The 22654-nt window shown below is 55.9% G+C and overlaps 1 protein-coding gene across 4 annotated transcripts in view; it reads left to right on the forward strand.

The window, feature by feature from the left end:
- CPNE5 (copine 5) overlaps positions 1 to 22654 on the forward strand; it is a 195635-nt gene that overhangs the window by 84023 nt on the left and 88958 nt on the right. For all 4 annotated transcript variants that reach the window (XM_073320008.1, XM_073320009.1, XM_073320011.1 and 1 more), the window contains exons 7-8: positions 1229 to 1288; positions 11612 to 11675. In XM_073320008.1, the coding sequence (XP_073176109.1) occupies positions 1229 to 1288; positions 11612 to 11675 (124 nt within the window). The remainder of the gene's footprint in view (positions 1 to 1228; positions 1289 to 11611; positions 11676 to 22654) is intronic.

Below are 22654 nucleotides of genomic sequence, written 5' to 3' on the forward strand. Positions count from 1 at the left end.
GCAGCTGAAGGAGGGTGCCGGGCTTGGGACTGGAGATGCCGCCGTAGGTGTGAAGCTCTACAGTAGGGGGCTGCCCCCACAGCGCAGGCCTAAGGCAGCCCCAGTGCCAGGCCACAGGGCTCTTCATGCCAGCCCGCGGGCGATTCCCATGCTAGCCTAAGAAGGGACTCCAGTGCCCGTGTCTGCCAGTGGGTCCCTGGGACCACCTGGCAGCCTGTCTATGCGCCTGTCTGGGGTTCCCATTCTATGCCAGGGAGTTGAATGAGCCTTCCAGGTCCCTGCTGCGGCACAGTTGGGCACGTGGGCATGGATCCTCGGGGGGGAGCAGCTACTGGGCCCTTTCCTACTGTCAGCCAGGCTGTGGCCTGCACCACGTTATCATCCCGCCGCAGCTGCCCATGCTCTCCTCGCTGGCGCCTGGCCATTGAAACCCTGGCTATTGAAACCAGCCACTGTCCATAAAAGCACATAAAAGGGTTTGGACACACGAGGTTCCAGGTACGAGGAAAACGTGATGTACAGTCCAGAGCCCACACGTATTGACAGGTTCCTTCCGCACCCCGTGGTCAGTCCGCACGGCGCTGGTTCAGTGGCGAGAGCTGGGATCCACCTCTCATGAGACACTTCCACTGGCAGAGTCTCTCCTCTGTAATGAACAACATTGGGAGCCATTTTCCTTCTCACGTAGCCCGAGGCGCTTGTCTCTGTTCATAATCAGGGTGTTTCATTAGCTGCAGCTCAGTCCTGATGGGCCCCTCGTCAGCGTTTCTGCATGGGGTGCTTTGCCCTGCACGGTCTCCAGACTGTAGGCACAGGGCTGGGCTGCTTCCCCGCATGCCTGTGGTTCTCAGCGTTGAGCCAGCTCTGAGATCCCTGCCGCAACTGACACATTTCACTTCCGCGGGTTTGGAACCCAGGATCCTCCATGTGACATAGTATGAACATCTGGCCACAGCCCAGCAATCAGCCAGTGCTTCGCTTTCGGCAGAGACCGCCCATGCCCGCCTTTGGTGAAATATTGGGGGATGGTGAGACACGTGCTTGGGTGTGTCTGTGTCATTCTGGGTCCTCCCTTGTCCCCGGGAGATGGTTGGGTAGACCCCAGGGGATAGGTTCCGGAGCGTTGGCCTGGCTCTCCCGGTGGTTATCGGCTCCAGGCCGAGTGAGAGTTCTCAGGGAGCCGAGGGAATGGTCCATGCTAATTCTCCCTCTCTCTGTCTCCTGGCAGGATGGGAGCGTTCACGTTACATTCCAGAACAGGGAAGCCCACGCCGTCCGTCTCCAACGGGTGAGTCACACAGCTTCACCGGCATCTCCTCCTGCACAGGCAGCCCCGCAAGGAGGCAGCGTGTAGGGGGGCTTTGCCCTGGCAATGCCCTGGACCCATGGCTAGAGACCATCGGTCGCCAGCGCTGTCAGCCTGGCGCCTGTTGCCAGACCTAAGCAGGGAGCCATGCGGTGCTGCAATGCCAAGAACTCCAGCACTAGGACAGCATGAGACTGTCCCCTCCCACTAGGTCCGTTGCTGCTCCTAGGTGCCAGGCCCGGTCATTTCACTGAAGCAGGCCCACCTCCTGCACCAGCAGAGCCCCACCGGCCGTTGCGAGTTCAACCCTCCCTGCCAACCTAGGCGGGGCCTGTTATTAACAGCACCACATCACGGCATCATGCAAGGCCTGACGTTACGTCCACTGTGGGGGCTGAGCCCTGCAACACCTGGCCCTGAGTTCTGCTCTTTTCTGCACAGGGCTAGTCCTGCCAGCACCCTCTGACAGCCTAACTGTGGCAGGGTCATTTTCAGAAGGGATGTGAAAGTCCGTGGGACTTGTGCTCCTAAAGCCCTTCAGAGTTTCTGGTCATCTCCCCTAACATTTGGATAGCCCCATCACCCTGACACCCCAGGGCCTTTACTCCCCGAAAGTTGCCACAGGAAGACAGGATAAGTCTGTGCTGTGTCCCCCACCCCCCGGAGCGGCTGAAATAGGGTTTAATGGGGCAAGCCCAGCTGCTCAGGGACAACCTCCCCACAGGGGGCCTGGAGGGAATGTCCTCCTTGATCCCACACCTGCGGGTCAGCCTGACCCAGAGATGTGAGCCACGCTCACTAATCCTGACCACACCTTGCTGGTTCCCAGGGTCTGCCTGGTCCTTTGGCTTGAACCCTACAGAGGTGGATTCTGCTGGTGGTTACAGGGCCAGCAAATCCCAAATTCCCGGGACCCTCGGAGGTTACAGATGAGTCCTTCTGTCTATTTTAACCTGCACTGTGATGCTGGGCTGAGAGGGAGAGTCAGGATGCCTGGGCTCTCGGCTCCCTGCTCCCTGCCCCAGCCAGTGCAGCCAGCGGGGATCTGGGAGCCTTGGGGCAGCTGCTGGGCTCCTCGCAGAGAGCTGGGATCCCAGGGCACAGCCTGGTTTGGACCGAGGAGTGGAGAGCTGGGCGGGCATGGCCCAGCGGATGCCCCGAGGCTCCCAGCTCCCACTTCCCACCAGGAGCCCAGCGGCTTCCCAGAGGCTCTCCTGGACTCTAGGAGCAGAGCTCACAGCTGGGGTCCCAGGGGGCAGCGGGGCTCCTCTTCAGTCGGTGGAAGCACTCCTGGTGAGCGCGCGCACCACCGACACAGGGAGGGTAGTGTGGACATCAGCCACCGCAGTAATCACTGCACTGGCTGTAAGTTGACCTAACATAGGTTGACTTACGTTTCTAGTGTAGACAGGCCCTGAGAGTGGGGGTTTTAGAAGCGCTTGGCGCTGGCCTAGCTCTGCTCCCATTAGATTGTTGGCTCTTTGGGGCAGGGACCCTCGTCGTGTTCTGTTTGTACAGCACCACGCACAGTCATGACCCGGTCCATGACATAACAACACTGGAATCAATGCTCAGAGTGGCCATTGCGTTCAGTGGGAGCAGAGCTAGGCCAGCGCTGAAGGGGCTGGATAAACCCAGCCGAATAGCCCAAATCTTTAAAACAGGCCATACCTCCAGTCGTTTATCTGGGTAAGGACAAAAGGATGATGCCACGGTAGGGATCTGCTACAGACACTTAACCAGGAAAAGAGGTGGACGAGGCTTTTTATAAACAACTAATAAAATCATCCAAAGCAGAGGTGCTCACTTTTATTTTTCCCCATGGGTGCTCCACCCCCGCGCCGCCCCTTCCCCCAAGGCTCCGCTCTCACTGCACCTCTTCCCACCTCTGTTCTGCCCCCTCCCCCGAACCCATGCCCACCCACCTCTCGCTGCTCTCCGCCCTCCCCCAAGCACCTCCTACCAGCCGCTGAACAGCTGTGGCTGGTGGATGCTGAGCGCCGGAGCACCCATGGAGTTGGCACCTATGATCCAAAGCACAGGATGTGGTGGTGATGGGGGGACTTCCGTTACCCAGAAAATAACATGGCAGGACACAGATTGTCCAGCAAGTTCTTGGAATGCAATGGAGACATTTTTATTTCAGAAGGTGGAGAAAGCTACTAGGGGAGAGACAAATAGGGAGGAACTGGTTGAGAATTTGAAAGTGGAAGGCAACTTGGGTGAAAGTGATCATGAAATGGTAGAGTTCATGATTCTAAGGAATGGTTGGAGGGAAAACAGCACAATAAAGACAATGGATTTCAAGAAGGCAGACTTTAGTAAACTCAGAGGGAGTTGGTAGGTAAGACCCCATGGGAAGCAAGTCTCAGGGGAAAAACAGTTCAAGAAAGTTGGCGGTTTTTCAAGGAGACATTATTAAGGGCACAAAAGCAAACTATCCCACTGTGTAGAAAAGATAGGAAGTATGGCTAGAGACCACCCCAGCTTAACCAAGAGATCTTCAATGATCTGAAACTCAAAAAAAGAGTCCTCCAATAAGTGGAAACTAGGTCAAATGACAAAGGATGAATATAAACAAATAACACAAGTATGTAGAGAAGCCAAGGCACACAACGAGACTTAGAATCATAGAATATCAGGGTTGGAAGGGACCTCAGGAGGTCATCTAATCTAACCCCCTGCTCAAAGCAGGACCGATCCCCAACTAAATCATCCCAGCTAGGGCTTTGTCAAGCCTGACCTTAAAATTATCTAAGGAAGGAGATTCCACCACCTCCCTAGGTAACGCATTCCAGTGTTTCACCACCCTCTTAGTGAAAAAGTTTTTCCTAATATCCAACCTAAACCTCTCCCACTGCAACTTGAGACCATTACTGCTTGTTCTGTCATCAGCTACCACTGAGAACAGTCTAGATCCATCCTCTTTGGAACCCTCTTTAAAGTAGTTGAAAGCAGCTATCAAATCCCCCTTCATTCTTCTCTTCCACAGACTAAACAATCCCAGTTCCCTCAGCCTCTCCTCATAAGTCATGTGTTCCAGTCCCCTAATCACTTTTGTTGTCCTCCGCTGGACTCTTTCCAGTTTTTCCACATCCTTCTTGTAGCGTGGGGCCCAAAACTGGACACAGTACTCCAGATGAGGCCTCACCAGTGTCGAATAGAGGGGAACGATCACGTCCCTCAATCTGCTGGCAATGCCCCTACATATACATCCCAAAATGCCAATGGCCTTCTTGGCAACAAGGGCACACTGCTGACTCATATCCAGCTTCTCGTCCACTGTCACCCCTAGGTCCTTTTCCGCAGAACTGCTGCCTAGCCATTCGGTCCCTAGTCTGTAGCGGTGCATGGGATTCTTCCATCCTAAGTGCAGGTCTCTGCACTTGTCCTTGTTGAACCTCATCAGATTTCTTTTGGCCCAATCCTCTAATATGTCTAGCTAGACTTAACTAGCTAGAGCCTCCATAGAATTTCTAGGATTCATCCTATCTCCTGCCAGTATCAAAATGGACCCGTGCAAAGTGAAGGCAGTCCAGAATGGCGGCACCGCAGAATATTCGTGAATGCCAACGCTTCTTGGGGTTCATGAATTTCTACCAGCGGTTCATCCTGAGGTTCTCGGAGCAGATCATCCCTCTCCCTGCCCTGCTCTGCAAAAACATCAGGTTCCTCTGGTCTCCTGAGGCCCGGCAGGCCTTTGAACAATTAAACCTCACATTTACCACTGCTCCCGTATTGGACCACCCTGACACCATGCCAGCCTTCATCCTCAAGGCAGATGCTTCTAACGTGGCAATTGGAGTGGTGCTCAACAACTACTACCTCCGAACACCTTCTACTGCAGGGAACTCACACCTGCAGAGCGAAACAATGGCATTTTGGACAGAGAACTCCTGGCAAGACCGTTTTTTGAAGAGTGGTGCCACAATCTACAAAGTGCCTGGTATCCCCTCCAGGTGTGCACTGCCCATCAGACCTTTGAATGTCTGCGTAGGGCCATGGCTGTTAACCAACATTGACTTCGGTGGACCTTATTGTTTACACACTTTAATTTCATAATCTCCTATTGCCTAGGAACCAACAATAGCTTTGTCCTGGAAGGGCGAATATTACACTCACCAAAATGACTTGAACTGGAAACCTCGTACATCCTCACGCTTCATAACTTTCTGGATGCAGCTCCCCACCAAGATCTGCTCCCCGTCAGAAGATCATCCTGGATCTATTGGATCCTGCCAGTTGAGCAGGAAGCCATAAGTAGGGAACCCCATGATGTCGGAGACAGGGTAACCTACGTAAAGGGGTGTATATATGTTCCTCCCAGGCCTCCGAGGACTGCAGCACTGTGCCATGACTTCCCCTGGCAGGATATTTTGGTCACTTCTGCGCTCAGCAGCTCATCTTTCATGTCTTCTGGTGGCCTTGCATATGAGCCACAGTGCAGGCCTATGTGGTCTCTTGCAATGTATGCACCCACTCCAAGGCGCCGCACAATGACTATGCAACCCCTGGGACTCCTGCAACCCCTCGAGATTCCACCTGCCCCCTAGACAGAACTACATACATCCAATGGGTTCATGACCATCCTGAGAGTCATGGGCCACCTCATGAAGACGGCATACTTCATCCCCTGCACTGGCCTACCCTCCTCCCAGCTCTGGATGGAACAAGTCATCAGCCTCCATGGCCTCCCAGAGCACATCATCTCTGACTGCAGTGCACAATTTATCTCCCACTTTTGGGGAGAAGCACTCTGGATTTTGGGTATACGGTCCCGCCTCTCCTCCACCTATCACCCTCAGACTAATGATCAAGCGAAGAGAGCCAACCAGATCCTGGAGTAGTATCCTCAATATTATATCAACTTCCATCAGAACAAGTGGGCCTTGCTGCCGCCTGCAGTTTGTGTACAGTAATGCAGAACATGTGACTGTGTTTCGAATTATGGATTTGTGACAGGGTGGACTAGGTCCGGAGACCCTGCCCGGCCATGCTCAAGGCCTCGTGGCCCTGCCTCACCCCGCCCCGGAAAAGAGCAGAGAAGTCCTCCAGATGTTCTCCAGAGGAGAAGTCCTCCAGTCCAGAGAAACAACCAATCAGAGGGGCTGCTGGAGTGGCCAATCAGGGCCCAGAAGGGCCCTGTAAAAGGAAGCAGCAGCGGCAGAGCAGTCAGTTGCTGCCTGGAGCTCGAAGAGGGAGCACTGGGTGCCTGGCTGGCTGGAAGAGCAGCAGGACCACAAACAGCTCCCTGCAGGCAGGACTGAGCCCAGGGAAGGCTGCCGAAGACCAGGTGCCTGCTGGCTGTTGGGAGGAGCAGCAGGACCATGGACAGGTCAGTGCGAACAGGCTGCACCCAGGGGACTGAGCCCAGAACCTAGCCAGGCTGGGCGAGGGTACCGTGATGGGCCCTGCTGGTCTGGTTGAAGACTGAGCCCAGGGAGCGCTGACAAAAGGACACCATCCAAAGGTATGGAGGTGGGCCCCAGTTGGGCTGTTAAAGAAGGCAGGGCCTCAGGGAAGAAGCCTTGGTGCTACAGCCCCGGACCAGGGCCGTGAGCGAGAGCTAGAGACTATATACCCCGGAAGTGGGACAGTGTGTGACTTAGCCAGGGGGCTGAGTCGCTGAAATGTGCTGAAAGAACCAGCTGACCACAAAGGGGGTGTCACGGAGATTGGGGGAGTCAGGGCCCTGCACCCCCACTTCCTGTAATTCACCGTGACTCTCAGCCAGCCAGTAGAACAGAAAGTTTATTAGAGACGACAGGAACACAGTCCAGACCAGAGCTTGCAGGCCTAAACAGGACCCCTTAGTGAGGCCCTTCTGGGGGGCAGGGAGATTAGTCCCCAACTCTGGGGGCTCCCTCCTCTTCCCCAACCTACTCCAAAAACTAACCCCCCTCCAGCCGACTCACCCAGCCTCCCCACAGCTCCTCCTCCAGCCTTTGTCCAGTTTTCCGGGCAGAAGGTGTCACCTGGACCCAACCCCCCTCCTGGCTCAGGTTACATGTTCAGGTATCGTCCCAGCCAGTGAAGTCACCCCCTGCTATCTCATCACCGATGCAGACAGTCCCAAGAAACTCCCCAGCAACATTCCTAGGTCAATCCGCCCCACTCAGTCCCTGCTGCGTCACATCGGGCACTCATGAGAGGCAGCTGCTCACGCCACTACAGGAGTCCATCCCCAGTTCTGCCCAAAGCTACTCACAGCTTGCCACAACCCAGCAGCCCTGGACTGGAGACAAAAGATACGCCAAATCCAAGATGACCTAAAAGTGCACCTGGAGGGTGCCAAGGATTGCTACAAACAATATGCGGACCACCGATGACAGGAGGGGCCTGCCTTGTCAGGAGCCAGAAGCTCTAGCTGTCAATGAAATACCTACCCACAAACAGGCCATCTCATAAATTAGACTATCAGTTCCCTGGCCCCTACTGAATTTGCCAGCAAATTAATCCTGTCACCTTTGAACTCAACTTGCCCTGTTCTCGCTGATTACACCCAGTTTTCCACATATCACTTCTGGAGCCTCCCCTTCTGGACCCATTGCCTCACCGCTCCCAACCCCGTCCCCCACCAGTACGTGCTCAAGACCACAAGAAGTACGTTGTCCGTGAGATCCTTCATGCCAAAATCAGATGGGATAAACTCTGGTGTGTTGGGGACTGGGAAGGCTACAGCCCTGAAGAGCACTTCTGGGAGTTGGTGGCACATCCGCCCTCCTGACCTGGTAAACACCTTCCCCGCAACCCCAGCCCATGACCGGCTGGCAGGCTCCCGAGGGGAGAGGCGACAGATTACAGGCCTTGAACCCGGCTCTTGGGGCGCTAGGTTGTGATCAGCCACAACTGCCACCCAGCACCTCATCTGACCCACTGCAGAAGGGAACGGGCAAAGTGCTACGTGGCAAAGGGCCCCCCCCCAAAGCTTCTGATTGGGGGAAAATCCAGCATCTCTGATTGGCTGAGGAGCTCTATTTAAACCAGGAAGAAGTTTGAAGCTATGAAGTTGTTTGAGCTACTGGAGGAATCCTTGGTTGGCCGCTATTAGAGACCCCTCCTGCTTACCTGCCTCCTGAGCCCTGCCTCCTCCTGGTCTCCCCATCACAGACCCTGCCTGCTCCCAGCTCCTGCCACACTCCAGGGCCCTGATCCTGTGCCTGACCCCGATGCTGTCTCCAGCTCTGAGCTTGGGCTTGGCACTGGCTTCTAACCATTAGGCCTGACTGCCCACGTCCTGGTCATTAAACAGCCCTTCCCCAGCTGGGCTTCCCTCTCAGTTAACCCTGGTCCTCCTGCTGTCAGGTGAGGTGAGGTAACCTAACCTGCCTCTCAGGCCCTGGTTAACCCTGTCAGTGCTGGTGTGAGTGCACACCCTATCACGGCTTCCCTTGCTTCTGACTTCTGCTGGTTCCTATCAGCTTCCCCTTTCTCCTATGTGTTCCGTATATGCATTTTGCTTTAGCTGCCTTTACTTCCCCTCCAAACCAGGATGGTGTTTAATGAAGTGCAGCCTTCTTCCTCACTTAATGACTTTTGGGGCGTCCAGGAAAATGTGCTGAAATGATTCCCAATTAGCGTTCACATTTTTCTGATTGAATTCTTCTTCCCAGGTGGTTTGGCTCATAATTGTTTTGTGAAATTGGCCCCATTAGCAGCACACCAAGTGTATCTGTTACTGGTCTGGTCTCTGTTCTGCTGGCACATTATAAACGTGAGCAAGTCATGATCACTTGTACCTAAGTTAGCGTTGAGTTTTAGTTCTGTGAGCAGTTCCTCTGTGTCTGTTAGGACAAGGTCTAATATAGAACCCCCTGTGTTGGCTGGAACACGTTTTGAGTTAGGAAATTGTCATCTAGAATATTTAAAAATTCCAAACATGTTTTAGTGCTGGCAGCAGGAGACCTCCTGCATGTCACTCAAATGGAAGTCCCCCAAAATCACACGTATACCTCCACATGATAGATGGGCGCGTAAGGAGCTGCTCATCCCGTTCCCGAGTGTGATTTGTGGGTCTGTAGCAGACCCCAACTAATTCCCCACCTCGTGCTTTATCTGTTAGGACGTTGGCCATTAGTATTCAAGATCATTTTCTGCCATTTTTCTCCCCTGCCCCTTTTGCCCACTCGATCCTTCCTAACTAAGTTATAACTCTTGACTTTAACATCCCAATCATGGGAATCGTCCCTTTGGGTTTCAGTAACACCAACTGGACCAAATTTATGGTCACAAATGAGCAATGCCAGTTGCTTTGGTTTGTTACGCAGGCTCCCACCATTGGTGTGCCGGCAAGTCAAGAAGTTCCTCTTTTCATGTCCTTTGGTCCTTTACAGCCTGAGTGAGTTACCTAATAGCCTCCCACTGGCTTTGGTTCCGGGAGGAGCTGAGGTGGCCCCTCCCCATGGAGCGGCATACAGTGCCTGGCCCACAGTAACAGAAACTTAACACAATGGGGTCCCCCAAGTACTGGCTGGGATTGCAATACCTGTCACAGGAGCCAGTGGGCCAGCCCAGCTGCTGTAAATCATCCAAAGCTCCATTGAGCCAATGGGCCAGATCCCAGCTGGTGTCAATCCACTGGCATCAGGTCCTCACTGGTGTCATGTCCTATCTCTGCTGCAGCCAACAGAGCCGGGCTGATTACAGTCAGTTGACGGGGAAGCCAGGTGTGGATGATCAGCCCCCATCAGGATGCTCATTAGAGCCTCTCAGAAATTCCGTCAGAGCCCCTACAGCCAACCCCTGCATTTAAACCATTTACCTGGCCCCTTCTAATGCCAGTTGCGCAAAGCACTCCTGGCCAGGGTGGCCTGGTGTCTACCTGAGAACCATCTCCTGTGTCTGACACTGGCTCCCCCTCGTCCATTGATTTTGGGATCTCGGCTCCCCCTGGTTGCCAGCAGGGTCCATCGAGAGCCATGCTCGTTGCATCAACAGCCTGCTCTACTCCAGCCTGTCCAGCAGGACGGTCAAATCCAGTGCCAGTGGGATGGGGCAGCCAGCCTTCCACCCAGTGCACTGCCCAGAGCATTTTTCTAGCTCTCTAGGAGGTTAGGCCAATCGCCCCTTCTGAGGGGTGGGGAAACTGAGGCACCGAGCGGTGAGGTGACTTACCCAAGGTCAGCCAGAAGGCTAGTGGCAGATCTGGGCCTAGAACCCAGGCCTCTGAGCTCTTTCTTTCTGGCTTTTCAATCAATGAGCCCGATGGGGATGGAAACAGACTCCACTGAGCTTAAGAAACAGGAGCCCCCAGGAGCCCGCCAGCTTGGTGTGAAGGTCACTGCCACACTGGGCTGGCCACTCAGGGGGGGCCCCGGGCAAGCCGGGGAGCCGGATCAGAGACTGGAGCCCAGGGAGCTGTCCAGGCACCCACCAGGCCTGCAGGGGAGGCAGGGGCCCTGCAGTGAGATAGGCCTTTGTCCCAGCAGATGACACTGCCCAGGGCCCAGCTGGAGTCCATGCCAGTGCAGGGCACCCAGCGCACAGGGCGAGAACAGCCTGAGCCCTGTCTGTGCCAGGGCTGCACCCAGGGAGTGACACCTCAGGGGCGTTCTGGTGCAGACAAGGCCAGTTGGGGTTGGGAAGGGGGTCTCTTTCCCAGCGGTCCTGCTGGGACCAGTGCACGCCTGGTAACTAGCTAGGCAGGGTGTTGCGCAGACACAGTGTGCTGGATTACAGCCCCCAAATGCATCTGCAAGTCCCCCTCCCTGCCCACCTATGGCAGCGCCCGTCTCTGGCCAGGCACTGCTCCTGCAGTTCAGCCTGCATGCAGCCAGCAGTGCGCCAGCGGCCACTGGAAGAGGGGCAGAGGTGAGGGGGGCTCTTGGCCAGGGGGCTGGGCAGTGGTGTTGGAACACTTTTAATAGTGGGGGTGCTGAAAGCAGTTTTTACTTTTTACCTCATGCCCCCCCTTACCCTCTTCACGCTCCCCCAGCCCCCAGAGCTGGGGCCAGGAGCAGGGCCATGTCTCTAGGAGGGCGGGACCCGGATGGGGTTAGGAGGCTGAGGCTGGGGCCACAGCTTGGGGTGGGCACAGGGCCGGGAAGCAGAGTCTCGGGTGCAGGGCCAGGGAGTAGAGTCCCAGGCACGGGGCCAGCAGCCAGGGAGCAGCTTGCAGGGCCGGCAGCTGGGACCCTGCATAAAACCTGGGGGTGCTGAAGCCTCCCCCTTCCCCCCCCCTGCACTCCTAGTTTCCATATCTATGGGCCAGGGGGCGATCTTGGGGCAAGGCCAGCCCAGGGTTGGGGGGCGCTCTCTGGGCAGGGCCAGCCCAGAGGCTCAGACGCCCTCTCTTTTCTTCTGCAGTGGGATTCCAGGGAAAAAGTGTGGCACCATCATCCTATCGGCCGAGGAGCTGGGCAACTGCCGGGTGAGTTGTGGCTGCCGTGCCTCCCAGCGGGTCTCAGACCGGCACTGGCTGGAGGGCACCTGGCAGCTGTTGGGAGACTCCCAGAACCCGCCTGGGGTGGGATTCCACTGGGCAGGGTCCCAAGGGAAGGTGGGGAGGCAGATGGAGGAGTCCTGGAGGGGGAGAAGGACCTGTGCTGAGTTCCCACCCATGGGCATGTGCACATCACACATCCCCCACCCCCAGGAGCACAGCGGATCCCACGCACTGGCAGGGGGTCTGGTCAGGTCACTGCTGGGATGGGAGACCTTTCCCAAGGAAACCCAGTGTCTGCAGGGAGCGAGGTGGGTGGTCCCATCATAGTCAGTGCTGACCCTAGAGCAGTGCTAGGGGCGCGGCGCTATAGGGTGCGGGGGCCAGCGGGGGGCGCTCTCCCCTCACAGTCAGTGCTGGCCCCAGTAGTGTTGTCAGGGTGAACCGAGTTTCCCGTGTCTCATTTGGGGAATGTGGCGTTCAGCTAAGGTTGGTTTACCCACCCCATGGGCTGACCCCAGTGCCGCTGCATGGTGCTAGGGGGCAGGGAGACTCCCTCATGGCATCTTCCCCAGAGTGCTGTCCCGTGCTGCGTGGCCCTCCTGGCACGGCCCCGATCCCCGCTCTCCCCCTGCATGGACCGAGAGGCCTGGCCCATCACCTGCTCCCATCACCTCGATCCTCAGCGGCTGATTTCCACACGCACAGACGAAGTCGCCAGCTCCGCGCTCCAGCCGGTGACCCGTGCGTGGGGCTCCATGCCGGCTGGGAAGCTGAGGGCAGCAGCTGCAGGGAGCAGAGCAGGGCTGGGAACACACATTGCAGGGGGAGAGTGGTGCCTGAGGAGGGATAATTACTCCTGATTAATATTTCATCACTTAATTTTGCCAAGCAGAAAGGCCAAGCGGGGGAGGGGATGGCATGAGGAATATTGTGCAACCAGGGCTTTTACTTGTCTGTCTTTGTTCTCTTAAACATTTGTGGCTGAACATAATGCTCTGAGAGGCGGCAGAATGCAAGCAAGGGCCAGGCAAGCTTCCCTTGGCAGAGACCTGCCGGTGCCCCTCAATCCCGACCCGCAGCCCCCTGCTTTCTCAGCCCTGGGCTCCTCACACCCCCTCCAGCCCTGCCAGTACCCCCTCAAAACTGACCTGCAGCCCCCTGCTAGCCCAACCCTGGGCTCCCCGCACCCAGCTCTGCCAGTGCCCGTCTCTCCCTGGCAGAGATGCTGGCAGTCCCTGAGGATGGGTTTGTGAGATGCTGGCTAGGATGATGCTACCAGACTCATCAACAGCCATGACCTGAAACTGGGGTCGAAACTGGGGTCAGATCCTCAGCAGGTGTAAATCGGCCTCACGCCGCTGCAGTCCACTGGGTAATACTGATTTATATCCCCCTACTGCACAGCTCAGGGCTGCCCACGGCAGGACACAGAGAATACCCAGGTCCCACCCAGGCTCCAAAGCATGGTCAGCTTAGCACATCAGTGCTTCTTCAGCAGGGCTCACTGGTGGCCTTGTGCACCAGGGTCCTGCCCTCTGACTTGCTGCTTCCCCCACCACTGGGGCATGCGTGGTCTCTTCTCTCCAGGCAACGCTGCCTCTTCCTTGGTTCTTCTTCCCAGGTTGGACTGTCCACCATTCTGTGCAGAACAGTCATTTTCCCATGCATGGTGACCGCTCTCCACCTGTCACCAGCATCCTTGCTTAACCTACAGGTTCTTTGCATGACTCACTGCAGGTTTCCATGCATGGCGGTGAATGTAGGTAGGTAGGTAGATGATAGATAGATAGATGCGGTGTACAGGGATAGATAGATAGATGTGGTGTATGGGGATGAATGGATAGATGAGAGGGGTGTATGGGGATAGAGAGATGTGGTGTATGGAGACAAATGGATGGATGGAGTGAATGGGGATGGATGGATGGATGGATGAGGTGTATGGGGATGGATGGATGGATGAGAGGGGTATATGGGGATGGATGGATGGATGAGAGGGGTGTATGGGGATGGATGGATGAGGTGTATGGGGATAGAGAGATGCAGTGTATGGAGATAAATGGACAGATGGGGTGTATGGGGATGGATGGATGAGAGGGGTGTATGGAGATGGATAGATAACCCCTTCACCACTGCAGATGTCTCCACGGGGCAGCTTGCACTCAGGGGGCTCACTAAGAACTTTATTGACAGGCATTAGCATCGCCTAAGAATGGATCTAACTCTAAGGGCTGGTCTAGATGAACACTCACTGCACAGCAAGCTGGGGTGTCAATCTACAACGTGCAAGCCTGCCGTGCACCCCTGCTGCCACCCGCTAACCATTCCTGTGATGGGTTCGGTCACAGAGACCCCCTTGGGACTGTCACCTGACATGCTGAAGTTACTTCTGAGCCCATTTTCCCTGCCAGTGTGGGACTCCAGTCCCCTGCCTTGTTGAGTCAGACACACTAGCCTGTTGCAACACAGACCCAGGTCTGGTCCACGCCCCCAAAGCTGCAGACTTTACACAAAAACTGCTCAGCAGGTCACCTCTGTCCAGCACCCAGACACCCAGTTCCCAATGGGATCCAAACCCCAAATAAATCCGTTTTACTCTTTATGAGGCTTATACAGGGTAAACTCATAAATTGTCCGCCCTCTATAACACTGATAGAGAGATATGCACAGCTGTTTGCTCCCCCAGGTATTAATCACTTACTCTGGGTTTATCAATAAACAAAAGTAATTTTATTAAGTATAAAAAGTAGGATTTAATTGGTTTCAAGTAATAACAGACAGAACAAAGTAAGTTACCAAGTAAAATAAAACAAAACACGCAAGTCTAAGCCTAATACATTAAGAAACTGTTTACAGGTAAATCTCACCCTTAGAGATGGTCCAATAAGCTTCTTTCACAGACTAGACTCCTTCCTAGTCTGGGCCCAACCTTTCCCTGGTACGGTCCTTGTTAGTTCCAGCAGGCATCTTAGGTGAAAAGCAGGGGCTTTCTCATGACTGGGACAATCCTTTGTTCTCTTCCACCCCCTTTTTGTCTATCTGGATCCCCACCCTTCCTTCTACATGGAAAAGCACCAGGTTTAAGACGGATTCGACCATTCTTCCTGGGTTGGCTTATACAAACACAGGAAGTCTTGCAAGTAACAGAGCCATTTACAACCAATTGTCCTAGTCAATGAGAGCCATCAAGATTTTAAACCATCATCAATAGCCCACACTTTGCATAATTACAGTAGTACATCAGAATTATACTTTATATTTCTAACTTCAGATACAAGAATGATACATGCATACAATAGGATGACCGTACTCAGTAGATTATAAGTTTTGTAATGATACCTTACAAGAGACCTTTTGCATGAAGCATATTTCAGTTACATTATAGTCACACTCATTAGCATATTTCCATAAAACATATGGAGTGCAACGTCACAGTTCCCTAGTGAGCTTTGATCCACCCACTTTGAAACAGGAGGGGATCAGAGGACCGGTTAGTGCATGGCAGGCTGGTGCACTGTGGATTGACACCCTAGCTTGACGCACAGTAACTGTTCATCTAGCCAAGCCCTAAATCGAATGCAACCCTCAGCTTTCCCGGGGGTGCATCATCATCCACACAAGCAGCCTCTCCAAACCAAGCCCCCGATGTGTCAGGATACAGCTTTTCTGCAGCACAGTGGTTAGGCGGCACCAGAACCAGGTGGCTGACAGCATCAGGTGTGGTTCTGGGGCCGGATCCTCTGCTGGCATGATCGGCGCAGCTGTGTCACAGTTGATAGCATAAAGAAAAGGAGTACTTGTGGCACCTTCGAGACTAACCAATTTATTTGAGCATGAGCTTTCGTGAGCTACAGCTCACTTCATCGGATGCATACTGTGGAAACTGCAGCAGACATTATATACACACAGAGATCATGAAACAATACCTCCTCCCGCCCCACTGTCCTGCTGGTAATAGCTTATCTAAAGTGATCATTAAGTTGGGCCATTTCCAGCACAAATCCAGGTTTTCTCACCCTCCGCCCCACCCCCCAAACTCACTCTCCTGCTGGTAATAGCCCATCCAAAGTGACAACTCTCTTCACAATGTGTATGATAATCAAGGTGGGCTATTTCCTGCACAAATCCAGGTTCTCTCACCCCCTCACCCCCCTCCAAAAACCACACACACAAACTCACTATCCTGCTGGTAATAGCTTATCCAAAGTGACCACTCTCCCTACAATGTGCATGATAATCAAGGTGGGCCATTTCCAGCACAAATCCGCGTTTTCTCACCCCCCCACCCCCATACACACACAAACTCACTCTCCTGCTGGTAATAGCTCATCCAAACTGACCACTCTCCAAGTTTAAATCCAAGTTAAACCAGAACGTCTGGGGGGGGGTGTAGGAAAAAACAAGGGGAAACAGGCTACCTTGCATAATGACTTAGCCACTCCCAGTCTCTATTTAAGCCTAAATTAATAGTATCCAATTTGCAAATGAATTCCAATTCAGCAGTTTCTCGCTGGAGTCTGGATTTGAAGTTTTTTTGTTTTAAGATAGCGACCTTCATGTCTGTGATTGCGTGACCAGAGAGATTGAAGTGTTCTCCGACTGGTTTATGAATGTTATAATTCTTGACATCTGATTTGTGTCCATTTATTCTTTTACGTAGAGACTGTCCAGTTTGGCCAATGTACATGGCAGAGGGGCATTGCTGGCACATGATGGCATAGATCACATTGGTGGATGTGCAGGTGAACGAGCCTCTGATAGTGTGGCTGATGTTATTAGGCCCCGTGATGGTGTCCCCTGAATAGATATGTGGGCACAGTTGGCAACGGGCTTTGTTGCAAGGATAAGTTCCTGGGTTAGTGGTTCTGTTGTGTGTTGTGAGGAACTTATCCTCCCAGGGAATGGCTCCTTGAGATAACCCAGCGAGCCAGCAGGTCCAAGTGTGTGTGTGTGTGTGTGTGTATCAGTGAACGGGTATGGGGGTGTGTGTAGAGCAGTGAGCAGGTATGAGTGTGGGTACACGTGTGTGCATAGCGCTGTGTGGGTACGAGTGAGTGTGTGTGTAGCGGTGTGCGGGGGTGTGTGTAGCGGTGTGCGGGGGTGTGTGTGTATAGAGGTTTGTGGGTACGTGTGTGTGTGTGTATGTGATTGGTGATCTACAGGTATACATGTGTGTAGCGGTGTGTAGGTACGTGTGTGTGTGTGTGTGTGTGTGGTGATCTGCAGGTATACATGTGTGTAGCGGTGTGCAGGTATGAGGGGTGTGTGTGTGTAGTGGTGTGTAGGTACGTGTGTGTGTGTGTGTAGAGGTGTGTAGGTACGTGTGTGTGTGTGTGTGTGTGTGGTGATCTGCAGGTATACATGTGTGTAGCGGTGTGCAGGTACGAGTGTATGTGTGTGTGTGTAGTGGTGTGTAGGTACGTGTGTGTGTGTGTGTGTGTGTGGTGATCTGCAGGTATACATGTGTGTAGCGGTGTGCAGGTATGAGGGGTGTGTGTGTGTAGTGGTGTGTAGGTACGTGTGTGTGTGTGTAGAGGTTTGCAGGTACGTGTGCGTGTGTGTGTGTGTGTGGTGATCTGCAGGTATACATGTGTGCAGCGGTGTTCACGTACGAGTGTGCAGACAGTGTGGGCTAGGCGCCCATTTGGTGTCTAGCCCAGCTCCCAGGGCTTTTCTCCTCCATCAGTGCAGCCCCTGTGCCATCCAGTGCCCCACTTGGGGAGCTGCCTGGCTGCCCGGGCCGTGGAGGGGGGCACCCAAGGGCTCTCCTGCTCAGGCAGACCCTCACTCTCCGGGAGCAGACTGACCCCGGCAGCTCATGCCCGAGCCCAGCAGACACAGACAGGGCTACCTCCTCCTTGGGAGCCAGCGTGTCTGTCACCACCAGGTGCTCCTCTGCCACGGGGTGGGGGCCACAGCTGGGCCGCAGGCACCCTCTCCTCCGCAGGGAAACCCGGACAGCTCCGAACTCAGCCCAGGGCAACTCCCCCACGGGCCCATGGCCCCCAAACAGACACCCCCACTCTAAACGCCACTTACACAGAGGCACACACCCACACCCATTTTACAGTCTTACACTCGCTCATGAACATGCCCCACAAAGGCACGCTCTCCCGTGTTCATGGACAAACACACGTGTAGAACACACGCTCACATGCCTGGACCCATCCTCCACGCCCACATACTAGTCCACCCCCCCCACGCACTAGCTCAGACACCTGCAGCCCCTCCCTTACTGGAACCTGCGGAGTGAATACAAAGCAGCTCTGCCATCTGTTCGGCTGCACAGAGGAATTCGCTCCCCTGTGCTCGATGGGCTGATGCTGCGGGCTGGGCGTGTACCAGAGGGTGCCAGGTGGAGCCGCTTGACAGGGGCCAGATTCTCCTCTCACTCCCGCTCGTCTGACACTGCTGTGCACCACCGATCTTAGTAATGTCACTCCTGATTTACACCAGGGTGATGAGAGGGGAGTCGAGCCTGGTGGAGTCACTCCTGATTTACTCCAGGGTGATGAGGGGGGAATTGGGCCCAGTGGAGTCACTCCTGATTTACACCAGGGCGATGAGAGGGGAATCAGGCCTGGTGGAGTCACTCCTGATTTACACCAGGGTGATGAGGGGGGAATCAGGCCCAGTGGAGTCACTCCTGATTTACACCAGGGTGATGATGGGGTAATCAGGCCTGGAGTCACTCCTGATTTACACTGGGGTGATAAGAGTGGAATCGGGCCCGGTGGAGTCACTCCTGATTTACACCAGAGTAATGAGGAGGGAATCGGGCCTGGTGGCTGAGGCCAGCCCTCCAGCTGGTGTGAAGATCACAAATCCTGGCAGAAAGTGAAGCAGCTCCCATCAGGGCTGCACCTCACCCAGCCCCAGCCAGGGTCAGCGACACCTCCTCAGGGTTTGGATCCCTTGGGGAGTGGCACCTTCTCCATCCCATGCAGGGCCCAGCAGAGGAGCAGGGTTGAGGGCGGCGGGCGGCTTTCACAGGCAGGCAATGGTGATGGTGCCTGGGGGCATTGGCAGGGGCTGGTGCCAGAGCCCACACAGTCTGTGGCAGCTGGCCCAGCAGCCGGGGCAGTGGGGTCGCTGTCGGGGCCTTTAAAGGATCCATCCTATCCCGATGGGAGCTGGGGGCTTGCAGCTCCCAGTGGTCTGAGCACTGAGCAGGTGTTCAGATGAGGGGCAGAGGGCACCACTGCTTCCCACCCAGCACTAGACCGGACTGCACCCCTGTGGCAGCTAGGAAGCCTGGCACTACGGGGGTCACAGATGCTCCGCACAACCTCTTCTCCAAGGCTTTGCCTTCCACTGTCCAGGGGTCTTAGCCAGGCTCCAGGGCAGGGCATGGCAAACTTTTCGGCCCAAGGGCCACATCTGGGTATGGAAATTGTATGGCGAGCCATGAATGTCCACAAAATTGGGGGTTGGGGTGTGGGAGGGGGTGAGGGCTCTGGCTGGGGGAGTGGGCTCTGGGGTGGGGCCAGAAATTAGGAGTTCAGGATGTGGGAGGGAGTTCCAGGCTGGGGCATGGGGTTGGGGTGTGTATGGGGGGTGAGGGTTCTGGGATTGGGCTGGGTATGAGGGGTTTGGGGTGCAGGAGGATGCTTTGGGCTGGGACTGAGGGGTTCAGAGGGCAGGATGGGGCTGGGGCAGGGGGTTGGGGCATGGGAGGGGGTCAGGGGTGCAGGCTCTGGGTGGCGCTTACCTCAAGCAGCTCCGGGAAACAGCAGCATGTCTCCCACTCGGTCTCCCATCTGCAGGTGACGCCCCTGCATCTCAAATTGGCTGTGGTTCCTGGCCAATGGGAGCTGTGGGGGAGGCGCTTGGGGCAGGGGCAGTGTGCAGAGCCCCCTGGCTGCCCCTACGTGTAGGAGCTGGATGGGGTACATGCCACTGCTTCTGGGAGCTGTGCGGATCCATGGCATGCACAGCGTGGGGCAAGCCCCTGATCCCGCTCACCGGCTGGAGCGGGACAAGCCCTAGACCCCGCTCCCCAGTGGGAACTCAACATCTGAAGGGCCGGATGCAGTCACTGGGCCGTAGTTTACCCTCCCCTGCTCCAAGGCATCCGTAAGGGGAGGCAGTGCTCAGGGAGCAGCCAGCCCTGCATTTGCAGTCTGTCCCCACTGTCCGTTTCTACTGCCTTGGGGCTGATTCCCCAGGATTTTTGTAATAACACGTCGCTGTGGGGGGTTCAAAGGGCTTTGGGTAAGCACTATTATACCCATCACACAGAGGGGGAGACAAGCACACAGGGGGAGTGGCCAGCCCAAGGTCTCCCTGCCAGGTAGGGGCAAAGCCAGGGACCCAGGAGCCCGCCCAGTCTTCTGCTCTAACCACTAGACCGGGCTCCTCCAGGCTCAGTCTGAAAGGGACGGAGTGGCTGGATCGCTTGCTCACTGCGGAAATGCAGCCATTGCTGGGGCGAAGCACATCAGCTGTTCACCCGCACATGGCCACGCTGTGCAACAACTCAGGGAAGAAAAGGATCCTGGAGCCAGCTGAAGCTGCAGGGGGATCGCTTGCTCACTGCGGAAATGCAGCCATTGCTGGGGCGAAGCACATCAGCTGTTCACCCGCACATGGCCACGCTGTGCAACAACTCAGGGAAGAAAAGGATCCTGGAGCCAGCTGAAGCTGCAGGGGGAATTTGGTGCGGCACAGTAGGATCCAGGCTGGAATTTGGCCAGGACACTGGGATTCTCTGCCCCAACCTTGGGGAAACAACCTGGGGAGTTTTAAAATCCCCAAAGGATCAGTTTTACTGCTTGTCTGAATGGCGGCCCCTCCAGCAACACAGCGCCCCCTAGTGCCACACTGGGGCATTGGCGTCAGCACTGACTGCCTGGGGAGAGCGCCCCCTTCTGACTGACTAATACCACTTCCTGCAGTTCCTGGATGCTACTTGGAGACCTCTCATCTGGGGGCTGTGTCATGTGATCACAATAGGTCATGTGCTTATTAATAAAAGACCCACGCAGGCCAATCTAAGCTGGTGGAAACCAGAGGCTGCTCGTGGCAGTTCCAGGGACCGTTTAACCTTGCTACAGCCAGCAACAGCACCAAACCCCCCATCCCATAGTCAATGGCAAAACCCGCCGGCAGCTTGGTGGTGCGTCATCCCCCCCAGAACATGGAATTGAGCAAAACTCAGCCGCGGGAGAACCAGGAAATGCACAGTTAAGGGTTTCTCCTGCCTCCACTTCCCGATAGCGAGCATGAGCCCAGCCCCTCTGCCCCTTCATCTCTGCTGCCCTCAGTGAACTTCCCTGACAGCCACCAGGCGAGGTCCAGAGACGCCGCTGGATTCGGGGCCCCATCTCCCTTGCAGCCCAGGCTGCTGGCTTGCTGGCACTGCCTAGGCTGTGCCTCGGGGCGATCTGGCTGCATGAGGCTTGGTCCTTGTGGGCTGCCGTGCGGCACGGCGCGTCCCAAGCAGGGTGGGATGCACAGAGGGAGCTGCCCCTGTATTAACGAGAGCTGCCTCAGCCACCAGAAAGGGGACCTTCCGCAAGGCTGACGTCTGCTCTGGTGTCTCCTCACGAACACACAGCTCGTGCTGAGGCCAGGCCTCCCGCAAGGCCCAGCTGTGACACCGTACGTGGCAGCTCCTGGGCTTCCTGCACTGGGATGTCCCCTCTTCTGTTGCTCCTGGTGGAGCTGTGGGGAGCCCGAGCTCACTGGTTGCAGGCGAGGGTTGGCTCGGCACGGAACTTCTCCCCAGCTCAGACGGGCAGGGACCTCAGGGGGTTTGCCTTCCTCTGCAGCATGGGGACCCTCTGGGCAAGTCTCAGCTAATCAGTCAGGTGCTGGGGCCCCACCCTGAGGATGGCAACGCTTTGATCTAACGACAGGCTTTGGGCCACTGCAGGGAGGGCTGGGTGCCATTTGGGGGTCTGTGCTACGCAGGCGGCCAGGAGATGGTCTAGGGCAGGGGTTCTCAAACTGGGGGTCGGGACCCCTCAAGGGGGTTGTGAGGTTATTACATGGGGGGTCAAGAGCTGTCAGCCTCAACCCCAAACCCCGCTTTGCCTCCAGCATTTATAATGATGTTAAATATATAAAAAAGTGTTTTTAATTTATAAGGGGGGGTCACACGCAGAGGCTTGCTATGTGAAAGGGGTCACCAGTACAAAAGTTTGAGAAACACTGGTTTAGGGGCCTTCTGGACTTAAATGCTGTGAACCTTCCCCTTGCACGGTCCTGCTGTTTTATCAGCGTGCAACCTCTGCCACACCATGCCAGTCCTGCAGCCCCCCAGCTCTGCCGATGCCCCTCAGTCCTGACCCGCAGCCCCCCAGCTCTGCCGATGTCCCTCAGTCCTGACCCGCAGCCCCCCAGCTCTGCCACTGCCCCTCAGTCCCGACCCGCAGCCCCCTGCTATTCCAGCCCTGCAGCCCCCCAGCTCTGCCGATGCCCCTCAGTCCTGACCCGCAGCCCCCCAGCTCTGCCGATGCCCCTCAGTCCTGACCCACAGCCCCCCAGCTCTGCCGATGCCCCTCAGTCCCGACCCGCAGCCCCCTGCTATTCCAGCCCTGCAGCCCCCCAGCTCTGCCGATGCCCCTCAGTCCTGACCCGCAGCCCCCCAGCTCTGCCGATGTCCCTCAGTCCTGACCCGCAGCCCCCCAGCTCTGCCGATGCCCCTCAGTCCTGACCCGCAGCCCCCCAGCTCTGCCAATGCCCCTCAGTCCCGACCCGCAGCCCCCTGCTATTCCAGCCCTGCAGCCCCCCAGCTCTGCCACTGCCCCTCAGTCCCGACCCGCAGCCCCCTGCTATTCCAGCCCTGCAGCCCCTCAGCTCTGCCGATGCCCCTCAGTCCTGACCCGCAGCCCCCTGCTATTCCAGCCCTGCAGCCCCCCAGCTCTGCCAATGCCCCTCAGTCCCGACCCGCAGCCCCCTGCTATTCCAGCCCTGCAGCCCCCCAGCTCTGACGATGCCCCTCAGTCCCGACACCCAGCCCC

The sequence above is a fragment of the Lepidochelys kempii genome, chromosome 21 (genome assembly GCF_965140265.1).
Source record: "Lepidochelys kempii isolate rLepKem1 chromosome 21, rLepKem1.hap2, whole genome shotgun sequence".
NCBI classification, from domain to species: Eukaryota; Metazoa; Chordata; order Testudines; family Cheloniidae; genus Lepidochelys; species Lepidochelys kempii.